This window comes from Lepidochelys kempii, chromosome 4, assembly GCF_965140265.1.
Source record: "Lepidochelys kempii isolate rLepKem1 chromosome 4, rLepKem1.hap2, whole genome shotgun sequence".
In the NCBI taxonomy this organism is placed as follows: Eukaryota; Metazoa; Chordata; order Testudines; family Cheloniidae; genus Lepidochelys; species Lepidochelys kempii.
Window position 1 is genome coordinate 110,137,154 of NC_133259.1, and position 17,620 is coordinate 110,154,773.

Below are 17,620 nucleotides of genomic sequence, written 5' to 3' on the forward strand. Positions count from 1 at the left end.
TCTTGAGCCTGCTCTTTGAACTGTGCCCTTCATTACTATGCAGCCTGGACAATGGGCTACCCACACGAGCAGGAGATGATTTGGGAAGATAAGAGATCAAAGCTCTGATGCTTTATTTATTTTTTTAGTAAATTACTTGATGCAGTCTAACCAGACAGTTGGTGGAAAAAGGATGGTAGTGTTTTATTATATTCTTTCTGGGAGGGTATTAGCATCCCTGCAAAGCCCTCAGACCTGCTCCACTTTCCACCAGTCTAACACCTCCATCCTCAAGGTGTTCTGTGGCATCCACCATTCTTCAAGCTGGCCACGATTTTCAGCGCTAGATAGGCCCGTAGGGTCATCGTTGAGAGAAATAAGGGCTCTCTCCCACCAGGAAATGAATGTCCTGTTGTTTTCTTAGAGCATCACACGTTCATAAAATATAGTAAAACTGAACACACTTTCTTCAGATGAGTCTGTTTTGATGCTGCGAAGCAGCCGAGTGCAGTGGTTTGTACCGTACGTAGCACAGTGTGGTCCTGACTAGGGCTTGTAGGTGCTATAGTAATACAAATAATAATTGATGAGGCTAACAGCTAACCACAGTCTAGTAATTGTACCATTGTTGAAGGTTGCTCAGCTGAAGCAAACATTAGACCAACAAGCAAATAACTTCAAAGAATCTCTGAAGGAGCAGACGCTACAGTTCAGCAAAGAGAGGGAGAAGCTTTTGCAGGATCTTCAAGACACCATTCAACAAAGCCAGAATGTTAAAGCACAGTTGGAGGCATCACATGAGAGAGCTCTACAAATACTAGAGAAAAGCAAAAATCAGGAACTCAAGGTAGTTTTGTACTGACATTGGTGCTGTTTATTTTTATTTGCTTACTTGGGTCAGACTTAAATCATTTTAGGGTAACTATAAGCTGAGAGATGATTCTCTAAATTCAGGTATTTCCAGTTATCCTAAAGATAGGTCAATATTATTTCAAATAACAGGCTACCCTGCTGTTCTGATTAATCATGGCTCTACTGTTATGCTTTATTTCTTTATGTCAGTGCTTGAATATAGATCACACTGTACATGATATGTTTTTATAGGAATTATCTGAGCCTGGCCTCAAAAATAAGAGGAAATTCCTAAGAAATATATATTTTAAGCATATTGTTAATAGGACTCTGACTTTCTCAGGTTCATCCATAACTCATTTTTACATAGAATACTTATTTACAATATAATAAACTGATTATTATAATAATGTGTACAGATTAAAGAAAGTGTAAAAAAATCAATTATACAAGTGTAAAAACCACTGCTTTTAAATGCTTATGTAGATTTACCTCATTGACAAAATAATAATCAAAGTTCATACTGTGTATTGTCCTAAAGGGAGGTTTCCATTCAAGAAAAAGGTAAATTTTAAAATATCCATGTGATTGTGACATTGACTTCATATCCAGATTGCACACCTGCTGTAAATTACCTTTTCTAGCTATAGAGTAAAACAAACACTTTGGGAATGGAGGTTGTTTGTAACTCTGAAATGTTCATAACTCTGAACAAAACGTTATGGTAGTTCTTTCAAAAGTTTACAGCTGAACATGAGCTTAATACAGCTTTGAAACTCACTATGTTGAAGAAAAATGCTGCTTTTAACCCTCTGAATTTAAATGAAACAAGCACAGAAAGTTTCCTAATTTTGTCAAATCTTTTTTTTAAACTTTCCCTTTATATTTTTAGTAGTTTATGTTTAACACAGTACTGTACTTATTTGCTTTTTTTTTTTTTTGTCTGTGCTTCTGCCTAATTGCATTTTTCCAGTTCTAAATGAGGTGTGTGGTTGACCAGTCAGTTCCTAACTCTGGTGTTTGTAACTCTGAGGTTCTACTATACATGGTATAACCATCCCAGGAGGAATTTAACTTAGACCATTTGTTTACAAATTCTGCCTTGGACACTTGGAAAACCACAATGAAGTCAGATCTAATTTAGGGGAGCATTTGGCCCTCAGAATGTCCCAATCACATAGTGCCATATCCTGCAGGCTAGACTCAGCCAAAATTTCACTGACAAGGGCAGGTTTTTTTGGACCAAGTAAGGACCGCAGGTTTTGGCCAATATATACTAATAACCAATAATGCTGAGGCCTTACTGGAAGCTGAAGAAAAATTACCTTTCTAATGACTAATAGTACAATCTTCAACATTTGTGTTTCACAGTTGATACAAACATTGAAAACCTCTCAAATTCTACTATAAGAAGTCTGGAAAACTTCTTCTGTTCCTTTGTTGCTTGGTTTTATTTTGTCTTGAGTCTTCTGCTAATCTTGTATTGATGAAATAGCAACATTTGGTGATGCTGCAAATTAAATATGCTGTGTGTATGAAGGGTCTGATTCACCCTTGCATTAAACCTGTAGTAGCAAAGGAGTGAATTAGGCCCTACATATATTTATCTTACTTGCAGGAGGCAGAAGAACATTTGAAGAAAAAATATGATGACAGCATCAAAATCCAACATCACTCTCACAGATTGGAAGTACAGGCTTTGGAAGAGAAGGCAAAGAAAGAATTACACGGTGAACTTGAACAGAAACAAAAACAACAAGCTGCATGGATAGGTATAACAAGCCACATGTCACACACAGCTTCCTACTTTATTATGATTTGAGAAATGCTCTGGTCATTCCATGGATCCCATGCCCTACAAACCCAGCTCTGTCAGTTCCTGCTGTATTTCCCAAAGTTTTAGCCATACATGCTTATTGTTAACTTAGCTCCTAGTTGTCAGTGGCCTGTTTAAAAAAACTGCCTTTGCAGACACAGTAAATCAGTACGTGATAGCTGGAAATTTGTGAGATTTCCTTTGTTTCTTTTACATCAGGATTGATCAGCTGTGGGCCAAGTGTGTCCCACTGAGTTCTGTGATGCTGCCAATGGCAGCCTTCATCTTACTACTGTGATCCGCAAATATCTCAGCCGAACATGCTCAGGTCTAGATGCAGCACTGCTTGCTGTGACCTGTGGTCTCTTTGCACAACACCTTAAAGCTAAAAGGCTTCAATTTGCTCCACTTTCTGCAAATTAGGCATCCCCCAGGTTCATGGCAAATTGCCAGCATAGCCCTTGCTTAAATAAAGTCATCAGTCTTGATTGTTTCTAGCCAGTGTGATTTACCTGGTACTGGGTCATAAGTGGGGGTTTTTTACACCTGGCTCAAAAGTGGGGAAAAAGTGAGGCTGAATGATGCAAATGTTATCATTTTTACTTTTAAAAAAGCAATACTCGTGGGGTGCACACTATTTTAATTACAATTAAGTTGTTTGTCATGTGAACTCATAAGAAAAATCAATATATTTTATTATATAATAAAATGGTTTAGACCCACTTAACTATACCTAACTAGTAGCCTAATGCCATTAAAAAATGGACACTCCACTACATTGGACATACGGGTGGAAATTCATCCTTGTGCCAAGTGCTACTGCAGGCCTGCACATCTCTAAGTCCCTATAGGTGGGACAAAGTGGTGCAGAGGTCTTCTGCTGGCCCTCTGTAAAGTGGTGAATCTCACCCAGAGGTGAAAGGAGAGTAGCAGAAAAAGTCAAGCCTGTAGGAGTACTCACATGCTAGGAGTTAAGCACAGGCTTTGTTGAACAAGGGCCAAAAAGAGGAACCAAGCCCATGTGAAGTTAAAAAATACTTATTCATTTGCAGAAATATGAAAAAATGTGATGTTAGAAAATCAGCTGTTCACTGATGTTGGTAGCTGGCTGTACAGAAAAGAGAAGCTGGGAAGTCAGAAGTGTGTGTAAGAACCTTATGTGAGACTCTAATTTAGTCACTAAGGAGGTGTTAAATTCAAAGAAAAAGGATTCATCTTTACCATTCCCTAGGAAGTGATCCAGACTATTCAAGCTCACTATTAAAGGGGCTTTCTTGTTGAAAAAAAGAATAATATGAATATTCTTAAAGATATCATCGCCTGCAACCACAGCTGGAAAAATAAGATCAAATGTAAGTTTAAGCTTTAGGCAATTTGAGGTTAAAAGATTAATATTTCATTTACTTTCCAGGTTATACTGCCAGGGTACCCTAAAAACTGATCATGAAACTAATATATTCTGTATAAACACCTCTCATATTTTAGAGAACTGTTCATAGATTTACATGCTGGTTGACTTTGTTTTAGAGTAATGTACACAGAAATCTCTCTTAATGTACCTTTCCAATATAAAGAAAAACAAAGAATAGGCAAAATTCTACCCACTGATGCAACACCATTGATTTTTAAGGATTTTGAGTGATTTGAGTTGGCTGTGGTGCAGGCCAGAATTTCTGTAGTGCTTAGCGATATAGCATGTCCCCTCCTGCTCTGATCAGCTCCCCTCCCTCCCCCCAACCTGGTCCCAGTATGCCTCCTATGCCAGGGACTATGGTTGGTATAGAGCCATTTACATCAGCCCTATACTGCTCCTACTACATGTGGGACTCCTTTACAATCCTCTATGCACCACCAGTATTACATAAAAGAGGACCGGATAGGTGCATTCATAGATTTTAAGGCCAGAAGAGACCACCGTGATCATCAGTCTGACCTGCTGCATAACATAGGTTATAAAACGTCACCTACTGATTCTGGCATGAAGGTCTTGTTGTGGAAGCACAATAACCTGTGGTTATTATTTAACAGATGATTTTTGCCATCAGGCCCAACAGGCTCCTCTTGTACAGCGCATGTGGGGTAACTTCCTGCTCTTTCCAATCTTATTCAGTGGACGGAATGGTGGCACAATTGCGTGTCAAGGCAAAACTTAATGCTTTAACTTCTTCTACTGCAAAAGTAGATGTGCCCTATGTCTGGTCTCTTACCTCCTTCACTCCTTGATAAGTCTTTTGTTATTGTTGCTAGAAACTCTGAGGATGGAGCTGTCGGAGCAATACGCATCCTGCACCGGTCACAAAAAACAAATGGAAGAACTCCAGACGGAGCTGAAGAATGTGAGAGCACTGAAGAACCAACAGGCAAGCTTCCAATCTTTACTTCATTGACATACAGTGTTACTGATCAGATCGTGAAAACTCTGTTTTAGGTTTTTAAATGACACTATTCCTGTTTAGAAACAGACGGGGTCGCCTTCCTTTGAGTCACAGTCAAAAGGCATTAGCACTGTTTATCAACAGTTTGGTGGGCAGATTTGTATTTCATGCAGCATTTTGACAATGTGATCTACAACAGAAATAAACATTCAACCAAATGATCACTAATTTCAACATTGATTGTGTATGTCGGTGGCAGTGGGGATCTTACTGCACTCACATTTGATATTGTAAATCCACAAGCCCTTATCAGGGATTAATTGAATACCAACGCTACCAGTCCATGAAAAGTGCAGCATTTGGACTAGGAGTCTGTGTAGCTTTCTTCTCATATTCAATGGGAAACTTATAAACTGAGTCTGTCCCCATTCCAGTGTTTGGTATTGTTCAGCGTTTCATGTGTTTAAAAGTACTTGCTCCTTGTTCTCCCTTATATACAATGTGCCCCAAATTTTCAAACATTTTGTGCCTAACAATAGGTACCTAAAATAAGTGGCCTGATTTTTAGAGGTGCAGCGCATGCAAGAGTACCATTGATTTTAATGACTTGCAGGTGCTCAGCACCTCTAAAATTTAGGACAGTTACTGATGTTTATTGTTAGGTGTCTAACTACAGATTTAGGAACATAACTTTAAGCATCTAGGTTTGAAAACTTTGACTTGTGTGTGCATGTGTGAGAGTTTAGTGGGGGATGTGTGTGTCTGTACTACATAAGATGAATACATATATATTTTAGTACCCAATCCCTTGATTATATTATAGCCAGTTAATTTCTCATTATATTCAGTTACTTTATAGACTCATTCATGTCATGCAGCTTCCTGGCACCTTTAAAAAGATCCTGACCACAGAAGTTTGTTCATTGAAAGTATTCCTAAAATCTGTTTGAATATTTTCTGTTGTTTTGACTCATATCCTTAAACTTTTATTGATGATGGTGGTGTTGGTGGTGGTGTTTTATTTCTGGCAGTTTGCTAGGAACAGAGAAAACAGTCCTGAATGACCGGATTTGAAAGTGACATGATAACGTCTGAACTATATAAACCATGCTGTACATCATAAACTTTGTGTTTCACTTGTTTTATTCAAGTAATAAAATTGTAATTATTATTACAACTGAATCTCTCAATCATGATCACCAATTGCAATCCTGTGAGAAATTTAACCAGCAGATAAAAATAGCTAATTCTGGCCTTTTTCTTAGGAAGGACGTAACCAAAACCAGATTAAATTTCTAAATGAGGAACTGGAGAAACGTCAGAATGAGATTTCTGGGCTCAAGAAAGAGAATTCGCTTCTAAAGGACACAATGGAGCTGCTCAGTCCAGAGATGGACTTACAGAAGCAAGAGTCTACACAGCTTTGGGACAAGGAGAAGAAACACAGGTCTGCCTTATATTACTGCCCTTCACAGCTTCCTCATACAGGGTCAGCATATTGCTAACATCAGTATTCTTCCAAATGCTGTGAGAGATCTGAATTTATCCTTCCTAAAGAGAATTATATTTTAGGCTTGGAGCTTTTCAAAAGTGGTCTTCACTTTTTGCAGTTCCTAACGGTGCAGCCAGCATTCCCCTTCCCTGCTGCATTGAAAATATTGATGTTTACTGCTTCATCCATCTAAATACATGACACAGAAATGTGTTCTTTGTAGCCACCAGGGAACGCTACTTACTTTCATATTATAATGAAGGGAACTAAAGGTTGACCAGTCCAAAACTTCCCCCATGCCCTACACACTAAATTCGTTGTAAATGTCTGACTGAGAACTAGTCTCAGCCTTCCAAAATAAGGGCTTCCCACAGGGTTAAAAAAAAATCTCTGCTCCTCAGCGAGTAATCAACCAAGTGTTAAGACATCCCAGGGACCGTTTTTGAATGATACTTGAAGTGATCCCTGCATATATGGGGCTCGGTTATGGCTGAGAGATCCATGACTGCATTGGGGAGGGGAAGTGGCAGTAGCTATTGGCATTGTGCCTGTAGAGGCCAGGAGCAGACAATTTGCCTCCTGGGCAGAGGGAGGAGCACACTCACTAGTGAAGATGGCAACACTGCATGACTGGAAAAGGTGTAGTGTGTATTCCCTAAACATAAGCCATAAGGCAGTGTGCAGGGGCAATAGGGCACAGGATCATGGCCCGGAGATGTCCCACTGGGGCACTGGATACTGCTGCAGTGCTTGCAGCCTCACCCCCTTTGCATGCAAGGGGTGTAGGCTATCTCCTGCTCTAGAGCATAAGGGCTTCTCTGTGTTAGTGCAGCGATCATTTGGCTCATAGTTTGTAAAGTGTTTTGAATGCTTTGGGATCTTTGGAGGAAGGGAACTCCCTGAGCATCACTCAGCGTTGCTAGGGTTGTATTGAAAATGAGGAGAGATTGAGGGATCTAGAGTCACATTTTCAAAAAGCTTCTCCACTGGTATAGAATGCTTGTCCATAATTACTCAATTTGTACGACACATGGACGCCAGCCACCGGACAGGCCCTTTACATATCTGGCTAGGACAATCTAGAAAGAGAACTCAGGGAACATATTGAGAAACTCATTACCTTCAGGAGTGCCTGAGTAACTCTGTTGGCCTTTGTCAGTCAGTAACTAATTAATGAATGGGAATGAATCCTCTTCTTGCACCATTTTGGAAGTTACTTGAAGGTGACTTTAAACTAAGTCAAGTATTAAAAAGAACTGGAGACTTTGCAACAAGATCAACAGAAAGAAATGCAAACCACAGTGTCTAATTTCAACAGCGCTTCCATTTACTTTGGAGGTATTTAGAACCTGTGTTCATGAAGGAAATAATTATTCACAATCTGATAAGATGATAGGGAAAAGGAACAATGACCTGAGGCTAAAAAAGGAGAAATGCAGGATAGACACTAGGGGAAAAGTTTGAGGTGTAAACATTCTCAACAGTGAGAGCACCTGGGTATTAGGATAAGGGAAGTAGATCAAATTACCTCATTACAGTAGCAGAATGCAAGGAGTAAGAGTGGATGACCCAAATTGTCATTGCTGGTCATAATACCAGTTATTTAATTTCAACCCCTTGCTAACTCATAGAATGGAGCGGACAAGCAATTGGTAGCATGGCATGAGGTGCAATGCATGTGCCAGCCATTACAGGTACCCTGGATTTTCTTTTTGCAGATCACACATTGGAGGAGCTGGGATCTGAAGCCCTGTTTGGGAAGGACAGTAATAGTATTTTAAAATTTAAGGTGCCATATGTGCATGTAAATTTGATACTGTTCCTTTCAGGGCACTGACTCTCCCTTCTTTTTTTCTGCAAGTTGTTTTTCAGTTGGAAGGTCCGACTGATGACTGTTGTAGCCTGCAGTCATGTCTCACATAAGTTGGGGGTGGAAGCACAGAACAGGCTCACCACAAAGAGGAGCGAGATTTGTATACACCAGCTTATTATAACTGCTGTTATTGAGAGTTTTAATTGCTAAGCAGCAGAGCAAATTCTACATATGTTATGTTAAGGTGTCATGTGCCACACTTGTAAAAAATGGCCTGATTTTTTTAGCTCACAGTTGTCACCAAGTGAGGTGCTGTGTGTGAGAGGGTCAGATAAACATGTGAAAGTCTGGCGTGCTCAATGGGATCATTTACATCGTTAGTGACATTTATAGTATTAGTCCCATAATCTTTATTTCAAACCAAGTGTAAAGTATTTCTCATGTGGTACCATGGTCAAATTAAATGCAGTATCAAAGAGCTTCAGCTTAAATTCCCAGATCCCTCAAACAACTAAACATAAATATTGTTAACAGGGAATTCACATAATATATTATGTCACTTTCAACCTCAAGATTGACTGTTGTCCTTGGTGTTCCTCTGGTGCTTCAAGCCAATTACAGCCAGAATGCCAAAAGCATCATGTGGGCCAGGACCCCCTTTGAACACAAATGCAACTTGGCTGAGGCTCAGACCCTGTAGCCCAAAGGATCGTTTGCCTCTTCTCAGAGCAGCTGGCCATCCCCATTCCCTGGAGAGTAATGCAGTGGGGTCCAGCTTTAAATTCCAGAGGAAACTCCTGTAGTCTTATCTATAGTTATGGGTTCCTTTAACTAATTACCCAACCCAAGGAGAGGGTTTACACCTACTTTAATCTGTGAGAGTTCAGCCCCAAGATCGACTACAGTAGAGAGGTTTTCAGTAGAAGGGGGACCCCATGGTGCACCACAGAGACGATACAGTGCTTTTTCTGTAATAACTGGTTGGTTAATAAAAGTAAACAGCAACACACAACCTGCAATCTGGTAAAGGAGAGAGAGGCCATACAGAACACATAGTATTTGCATTATCCACACCATGCCTTGTGAAAAACAAGAAGTGTTAGTCATCATCCTCACCACCAGTGTTTGTGAATCTGGTGTCTCCCCCAAGGCAGGCCAGGATACAACTTTTATAAAGTGTTACGCTGAGGCCCAATGGGGTTCACACATTTATGAAGGTTTCACCCCCTTTTCCTTATTTGAACTTCCATACTCCACGACTTTTGGGGTGCCCTGTTTTTCATAGACTAATTCATTAGTTCCCTTTATACTCGTACATACTTAACATTTATGTCACCTTATCACCATAGTAACAGGCAATTACCTTAAGGAAGTCTTTTAACATTTCATCCCAGCTGCCAACAATCATCTTGCGATGTCTTCTGATCTGTTATTATCCAAACTCAGCAGTTATTTTCAAAACATCAGCCTATTTCACACAAACACAAGCTCAGCAAGTTGATTTTTATCTTATTTAGCTATATTATAAAAATAATTTAGCATAAATTATCCTAAGGCCTAATTTGGCTAAGCTTAATATCTTACAAGCGTGATGCCTGTAGGCCTTGAGTTATAACATTAATTCATATATTTCACCTCGATAGCCTAAATATTTCTGATATCTTTTATCCTTGGCTGAACTTCACAGGAGCCCCATCAATGGGTGCTGCGCATAACCCCCTCCCGAGCCTAAAAAAATCAGAGCTCTTAATAGTCTTTACCCATCAGTAACTAAATAATGAATGTTAAAACACTTGAGAATTACATAATTTTTGACATCATTTTGACAGGCTACTGGAAGAAGACCTCAAGGTCAAGCACCAGAAAGAACTGGACATCTTGAAACAAGAGCATCGTAAGGAAATCCAGAACATGATAGCTGATTTCAGTAGTGCTCAGACCCATCTCCAAGCAAAGATTGTCTCCCTAGAAACTGAGTAAGTGATTTCAATAAGACACAGCTGCAGTAAGGATGTTTCACTATATCAGTGATAAGAATTAATTATTGTTAATTATTATTTTCATTACATATGGGTGGAATATTTTAAGTGTTGGAATAATAGTGTATTGTATAACTATTTCCCAGGCACTCAAACAAGGCACAAATATACTCTAATGAAGCATAGATATGCCTGACTGTGCAAATCTATACAAACATAATATCAGTACCAGTAAATTACACCATGCACTATTGCACTTATGCACGTCATCAGTCTTACTAACTTTAAAATAATTTACATCATGATCCCATAGGCCCTGATCCTGCAAACACTTACACACATGCTTAACTTAACTTCAAGGGAACTACATACATGAGTAAAGTTAAGCATGTGTGTAAGTATTTTAGGATAGGGACCAAAGTGGGAATGACAGAGGATAAACCATGTAGTTGCTGAAGCAGCATGTTCTAGGTTAGATTCAGGGGACTAGGAGTCAGGAGTCCTGGTTTCTATTCCTGGCTCTGGGTCAAAGTGCTCACACTCTGTGCCTCAGTTTTCCCATTTCACAAATATGGGAAATATCCCTTGGTAAAGTGCTTTGAGATCTTTAGAGGAAGGTGCTCTGTAACTGCAAAGTGGTTATTAGATTATTATTAATTATTATTATCAATTTTGATTTTTTAATGTTAAAAAGGCCTATCTGAAACAACAGACATCCTGACATCAGTTAAAAAAACAAAAATAACTATTACTTAAACCCACAACAGCCAATGAAACTCAATCCCCCAAAAAATTCCCACCCGCAGACACAAACTGACTCCATCGCACCGCTCCCTCTGCGAAAGCCTGAATAAAGCGAGGCACCTTTCACCATGCCCTGAAGGTCAGCAGCTCTGGGCTGTTTCAGACAATGCAAAGAATTGGTTCCAAAGCTGAGCATCCCTCACAAAGAACCCTCTGCTCCCAGCCCCCTCCCTTTTAAATCAAGTGGCTGCACCAATCACAGCTGTGGTAGCATGGCAGGGATGCCCAGAGGATTCAGGGGGCCTGGGGTCTTCGGCGGCGGGGGTTCTTCCACTCCGGGTCTTCGGGGCACTTCACGGAAGACATGGAGCAGAAGTACCCCCGCCGCCGAATTGCCGCTGAAGACCCAGAGTGGAAGAAGCGGTGGTGGGTCTTCAGCAGCGGGTCCTTCACTCCGGGGGTGTTCGGCAGCACTGAAGGACCCTCGTGGGGGCCTCTACAGGGCCTGGGGCAAATTGCCCCACTTGCCTACCCCCGGGCAGCCCTGTAGCATGGCAGTGGGAGAGGGGCAGTCCAAGCCATTGATTGTGTTTTATCTGAGTGCTGAGGAGGCTGGAGGCTTCCTTTCTCTTGACAATTTCCAGCTACAACAAAAGAATAAATAAAATATATTCTCTGTAGTGCATTGCTCACCATCACCACTGAATCATTTAAAAATTTAGCTTATGTGAATTGAGGCCCAAATCCTGCCTGGGGAGTGGCTACCACAGATCCCTGTTCGTTTCTGTGCAGAGTCCTATCGACAACATAAGCTGGATACACCTAGTGTACAGGGTTGACTTCAGCTGAACTTTGCCCAGGAGTGGAGGGGGGCACATTTGTATTTAATGTGTGCTTTCTTCACCACATTCCTCTTTTTTAAAAAATACAGTTTTGTCAGGGGAGCCCTGAATATTTTCCTGGATTTCAGGGATGGGGTTTATGATGGGTCAAAGAGGTCTAAACTCTTAGGCCTTGAATGAAGTTGTTTCCTGATCTGGATGAAAGTGTTTGCATTTTTTATTTGACACAGACTTAAAGAATTAGAAGAGAAACCAAGAAAGCGAGAGTCCAGGCCAGAAGATATGCACCTTATAGGCTGCTTGCAAAATAAATTAAGTGAGAGAGAAGAAATTATCAAACAACTGACGGTAAGCATTCCTTGGTGGACATATACTGTATAATGTGTGTGCTGTCACTGAAGTCAATTGCAAAACTTCCATTGACTGCTATGGTACAGAATCAAGTTCTTAATTTATCCAACTGGTATAGCAGCAGAGTATTAATGATAAACCTAGGATGCCAGGCCCATACACTATTCTAAGTACACTCCTGCCCCTTTCCATAGCAGCTTTTCAGCGGAATGAGGCCCCTTACTTGACTCAACAAGACTGAGACATTCATTAGAAGTGACATGAGATGGGAAAACATTCCATTTCCTAAATGTAAACCCCCATGCTGTTAACAAGAGATAGTGAATCTGCTTAAAAGTATTGCAAAAAACCTTTCAATCTTTTAATAGGGTCTTTTCAATTGCCAAAGCCCAGTGCTTAGGTCCAGCTCATAATTAACAATTTCAGATTATACTGAAAGGCTCCATCTGCTAGTCATTTCACACAACTCATCAAGTTCTTGCTCTCTTACTGCTCTGGGCCATTCTGAACATTGTGTGCTTACAGACCAAGGACACACATGGTTTTATTTCCCTTCAGGAGGGAAGAAAATTTCAGCATTTGCTTTTACCCAGCACTGAATCTCATCCAAATAGATCCTTTTCTTTCAACACTAATCCTGGATGCTTAACTCCTTCCATGAAGGTAAGACAAACAGTTCAAGTACAATAGCAAATCATGTTGTGTTGTTAGTATTTGAACACTTACAGGTGCTCAGATTCCCTGGGGAGCAACGTACAATAAGTAGATGGATAGAGATTAATTTTTATTCTTCAGCTAGTTCATTCCTAATATTTCAGCCACTATACTGCTGCTTTTCAGTAGAAGTATAATATGCCATAATGTGAGCTAACCTAGAACCAGGTGATGAAGATAATGTGTGTATTCATGCAGATGTGAGACAGTCTGCTTAGAGATAAGAGCCTGATCTTGTGCTGGGATAAGGGCTATTTCTTGCATATCCCTAAGAACTGGCCACTCTACCTCACTCACAGTGAACAAGTAGGTTAGCCACTGAATCAATGGCTACACCACCTGTGCAGAATCTGCTCTCCTCTGCTCAACCTTAACCAACACTTCCCTATAGTACCCTGGCGTGCAGGGGAAGGGGGCATGTTGGTGGAGGAGAAAGGGAGGCCCAGTGGCTAAGGACACTAACTCAACATGTTATTCAATCCAAAGGGTCTGTATGGCAGCTACTGTAGCTCTCGAGTAGGAGTGCCCGCTCATGTGCAGCAGTATAGCCAATAGTGAAGGGTTGTTACCAGTGGCTGTAGTGAAAACAAGTGTATGTCAATGTCAAGTAGTGAATGTACTTCTTATCAAAGCCACTTAGAACCCCTCCCCCCCGAACTAGTGTCAACAGATCTGGGGATCTGTGTGAAGCTAGCAGGGTTATGGCACTCCAGCAATTTTAAAATCAAGTCACCCAACTGCTTGGGGTGGACACCATTGACCCATGGGCCCCTGCAGCGTGTTCTAACTGAGCCTACAGGAAAGGTTTTAATTGAAACGTTATAGCCAGAATTTTCAAAAGTAGCTATTAGTTTTGGGAGCATCCATTTTTGGGTGCCCAATATGAGACACCCAGATTACCTGCAACAATAACTGAAATCCATGGAATTGGCCCAGGGATGAATTTGGCCTATACTGTTTTGAAATGAGCATATGTAGTGTTTATAGTACCATCCGTGTGTAAGAATGTGTGCATAATATACATTTCTGTTCCCACAATAAAAGCAGAAGAAACTGAACGAGGTGCCAAGCCGTGTTGTCAGTGTTCCGAATTTAGCCTCCTACGCAAAGAACTTTTTGAGCTGTGACTTGAGATCAAAGAGAAATTCCCCTCCAATAACTAAATCGACAAGCTTAGACCAGAGTGCTGGCTGCATCAGGGCCAGCTATCCATCAGGACAGTCGTCAGACAGTAACCAGGCCTCAAGGTAAATGTGCACTTTGTAGAAACTTGATTATGAACTAATTAGTATTTAGCATTTTTCAAGCACCAAGACAGTGCTAGGTACCACAAAAAAATAAAAATAAAATAAAATAAAAAAGCTATAGGTCCAAAATTCTGCACGCACACATACACAGCTCACTGCAGGATCTGGACCATTGTCTCTGCCTGGCAGAGCTTGCAATTGAAATTCAATATGGCACAAGTGATACTGGTGAGGGTTGCACCTGGCCTCTTCCAGCTCACAGGGACATAGCTCCATCCATTCCAGGATGTTTAGTAGTTCAAATATTTTTGGTTATTTCCAGAAGAATTTGAGCAACAAAGTAGCCTTTCTCTCCCCCCCCCCCCCCCCCAAAAAAAAAGATTTCTGAGTAATGGTAGTATTTGTCTCTTTGCACAGGACACAAGGCAACGAAGCACCCATAACCAAAGATGACCAGAAACAAGACCCTCAGCATCAGGAATGGTTTACTAAGTATTTTTCATTCTAAAACCAATTATTTCCAGAGTACTCAGAAAGATGACCTCAGATAATTTCACACGCTCCTGTGAAATGTTTAATCAGGGTACGGACTGGAAAAAAAATTGAGCGGCACACAGCTGACTAGGAATCTAAGTGTTCTTGGCATCCAGATACTATGGGATTAGAGGGTGAGCGCCTTAGAAATATATATTATTATTATTGTAAAAATGAAGGCAGGTTAAGTGAAAAATTATGGGTATGTTGTCATCTCAATAGCACAGGAAGAGTCTTTCATATCAAGATAGGAACCATTTCACAGGCAGAATGCTGAATTTGTTCCCCAGTGACTCCTGTCCGGCTCTCTTTTAAGAAAACACCTTAACTTTATTTTGTGCATGTTTTCATATAAATCATATATAATTTCATATTTATTACATCCCATGCTTTCTTTTCCCTTTTTTTTTTGCTGTTTAATATTCAAATAAAATAAATCGACAGGAATTACCTTTACAGGGTGTTTGTTTAATCTGGTAGTTGTTTTAAATTTGTTGTACGGTATACTGAGAGACAATGTCTGCAAGGTGCTTTAGAATGATTAATATAATTAGAATAGGGAAGTATCCCTTTTACAGTTGTATAGACAGCTCATTACGTCATTCTCATTAAACATATTTAAGGATCAGTCTGGAAAATTCAGGATAACATTCAATTATGAATATTAATAAAATATTTGCTTACAGATCAAGTTAATGTTTTACACTTTAATTCATGATGCAGAATTTTGAACCAGACTGTGTACAATTCATAAAGTTTCAAGTTTATGAAAGATGGGTATTCAGTACATTCCATCCATGTGTATCTTCAATATGTCTACCTCTGGTATCTAAGCACCAGGTACATCAATCCACTGGGAGGACCCAATTATCCACATCTTACACTGCTTTTTTAAGTGGGTCATTCTTGATTGCTGTTGCTCATCATTCTGAGGGAAGATTTGCATAAAGAAATGTGCATTTTACAGTAAATTACCGCCCTGAAGCTGGCATAGCTGTGTCTCACCCTGATCTTGGATAGCAAGGAGTTCCACATCTGAGAGCCTACTACTGAAACGCCCACCAGCCTCCAGGACTTCTGCTCTGTTAGCCTATTGTTGTTTGGAAACAAGTAGTTTGGTTCTGAAAGGGATTCAAGACAATTTAGTTTACGGACAGAATGTTTGGTAACAAAAGGAGGAAATTACAGAAGGGCTATTTACTCTGTTCTGTGTTTGTACAGCAGCTAACACCGTAGGGTCCGGGTCCATGACTAGGTTCCTGGCCTAGACTATAACAATACTACTAAGAATGAAGTTAAAAAAACGGTGTGCAGGAAGTATCTGAGAAGTATCTGTCTCTGACAGTGATAACTCAAATTATACCATTTTTCATGACAAAATGTTTCACATAAATTCTATTGTCCTATGACTGAACTGAAGGACTTAATAGGTGTGGTTCTGATCTAAATAAAGCTACATTGTTTATAATGAACAATTAGATACATTTTGCTTATGGACAATATGCAAGATGTTATTCTCAGCTATCCATTTATTAATTTCCTAAGCAAATGATGGAAATAGAATCATAGAACCATATGGTTAGAAGGGACCGCAAAGGTCATCTAGTCTAACCCCGTGCCAGGATGTAGGATTTGTTGTGTCTAAACCAGGGGTCCCCAACGCAGTGCCCGCGGGCGCAATGGCGCCTGCTGGGGCAGTTGTGTGCGCCTGCAGGACACCGCACCCCCAAAATGCCGCTGCTGAGCGCGGCCACCTGAGAACTGGCTGCCGAAATGCCACCGAGAAGCATTGCCATTTCTTGGCAGCATTTCAGCGGCGACGCTTCTTTCCGCTGCTGCTTCTCGGCTGCATTTCGGCAGCGGGGTGTTTGGCGCCCGCCACAGTCTGTTGGGAATAGGAATATGCTATTCCCACAGAAAGGTTGGGGACCACTGGTCTAAACCATCCAAGACAGATGACTATCCAGCCTCTTTTTGAAATCCTCCAGTGAAGGAACGTTCACAACCTCCCTAGGCAATCTGTTCTTTTGTCTTACTGTCCTTACAGTTAGGAAGTTTCTCCTGAGATTTAATCTAAAACTTCTGTGCTGCAATTTGAACCCATTGTCTCCTGTCCTGCCCTCTGTAGGAAGAGAGAACAATGAGAGAACATACAAGGGGGCATAAATTATGATTTAGGATGGCAATACAAAATACAGTAGCCTGAAACCACAATTATATAATAATGAAAAAAATGAAGTGTATTAGAAACCAGAGCAATTTACCCTTTCAAGGGATGTATCTTAAGCATGGTCATTAGGAAAGATAAAAGGTAGGCTAGATTAGTGTGAATGGCACTACTTGTTTTATGGGGTTGGATGTGGAATAAAGGGACTTTCATCTGTAGGTTGTAAATTTGAATCAATCCCAGGTTAATGGTAGTGGAAATTTGTTACTTTAGGATGAAGACTGGGTGACTTAAGTGAGCTGTAGCTCACGAAAGCTTATGCTCAAATAAATTGGTTAGTCTATAAGGTGCCACAAGTACTCCTTTTCTTTATGTGAAATGAGTTGATGATCTTAGTCCAGGTCGCAGTGGGAAGTTGTCCATCACACAAAAACCACCACCACTAATGACACTAATTGACAACTGTGTTGGCACAGAGTTTAAAGGACTAAATAAGCCAGGGACTGAACTCTCCTCTCATGGTTAGAGGGGATTCCTCCAAAACAGAAGAATGGCAGATTGCTGGAAAAATTTGTGAGAGAGCTAGTACTTACTCTGAATGTATGGAGGTTTTAGGTGTTGTCAAGGTTCCTTCCCCACTCTGAACTATAGGGTACAGATGTGGGGACCTGCATGAAAAACCTCCTAAGCTTATCTTTACCAGCTTAGGTCAAAA

At 40.5% G+C, this 17,620-nt stretch overlaps 1 protein-coding gene across 2 annotated transcripts in view; it reads left to right on the plus strand.

The window, feature by feature from the left end:
- The window catches only part of FAM184B (family with sequence similarity 184 member B), a 92,993-nt gene extending 77,573 nt beyond the window's left edge, over nucleotides 1–15,420 (plus strand). Inside the window, exons 10-18 of one of the 2 annotated variants that reach the window (XM_073342435.1) lie at nucleotides 614–826; nucleotides 2,450–2,603; nucleotides 4,895–5,007; nucleotides 6,288–6,469; nucleotides 10,157–10,303; nucleotides 12,123–12,240; nucleotides 12,769–12,906; nucleotides 14,002–14,204; nucleotides 14,622–15,420. In XM_073342435.1, coding sequence (XP_073198536.1) covers nucleotides 614–826; nucleotides 2,450–2,603; nucleotides 4,895–5,007; nucleotides 6,288–6,469; nucleotides 10,157–10,303; nucleotides 12,123–12,240; nucleotides 12,769–12,906; nucleotides 14,002–14,204; nucleotides 14,622–14,712 — 1,359 coding nt within the window. In that variant the 3' untranslated portion in view covers nucleotides 14,713–15,420. The remainder of the gene's footprint in view (nucleotides 1–613; nucleotides 827–2,449; nucleotides 2,604–4,894; nucleotides 5,008–6,287; nucleotides 6,470–10,156; nucleotides 10,304–12,122; nucleotides 12,241–12,768; nucleotides 12,907–14,001; nucleotides 14,205–14,621) is intronic. The other variant, XM_073342436.1, reaches the window with a different exon arrangement.
- Nucleotides 15,421–17,620: the final 2,200 nt, after the last annotated feature.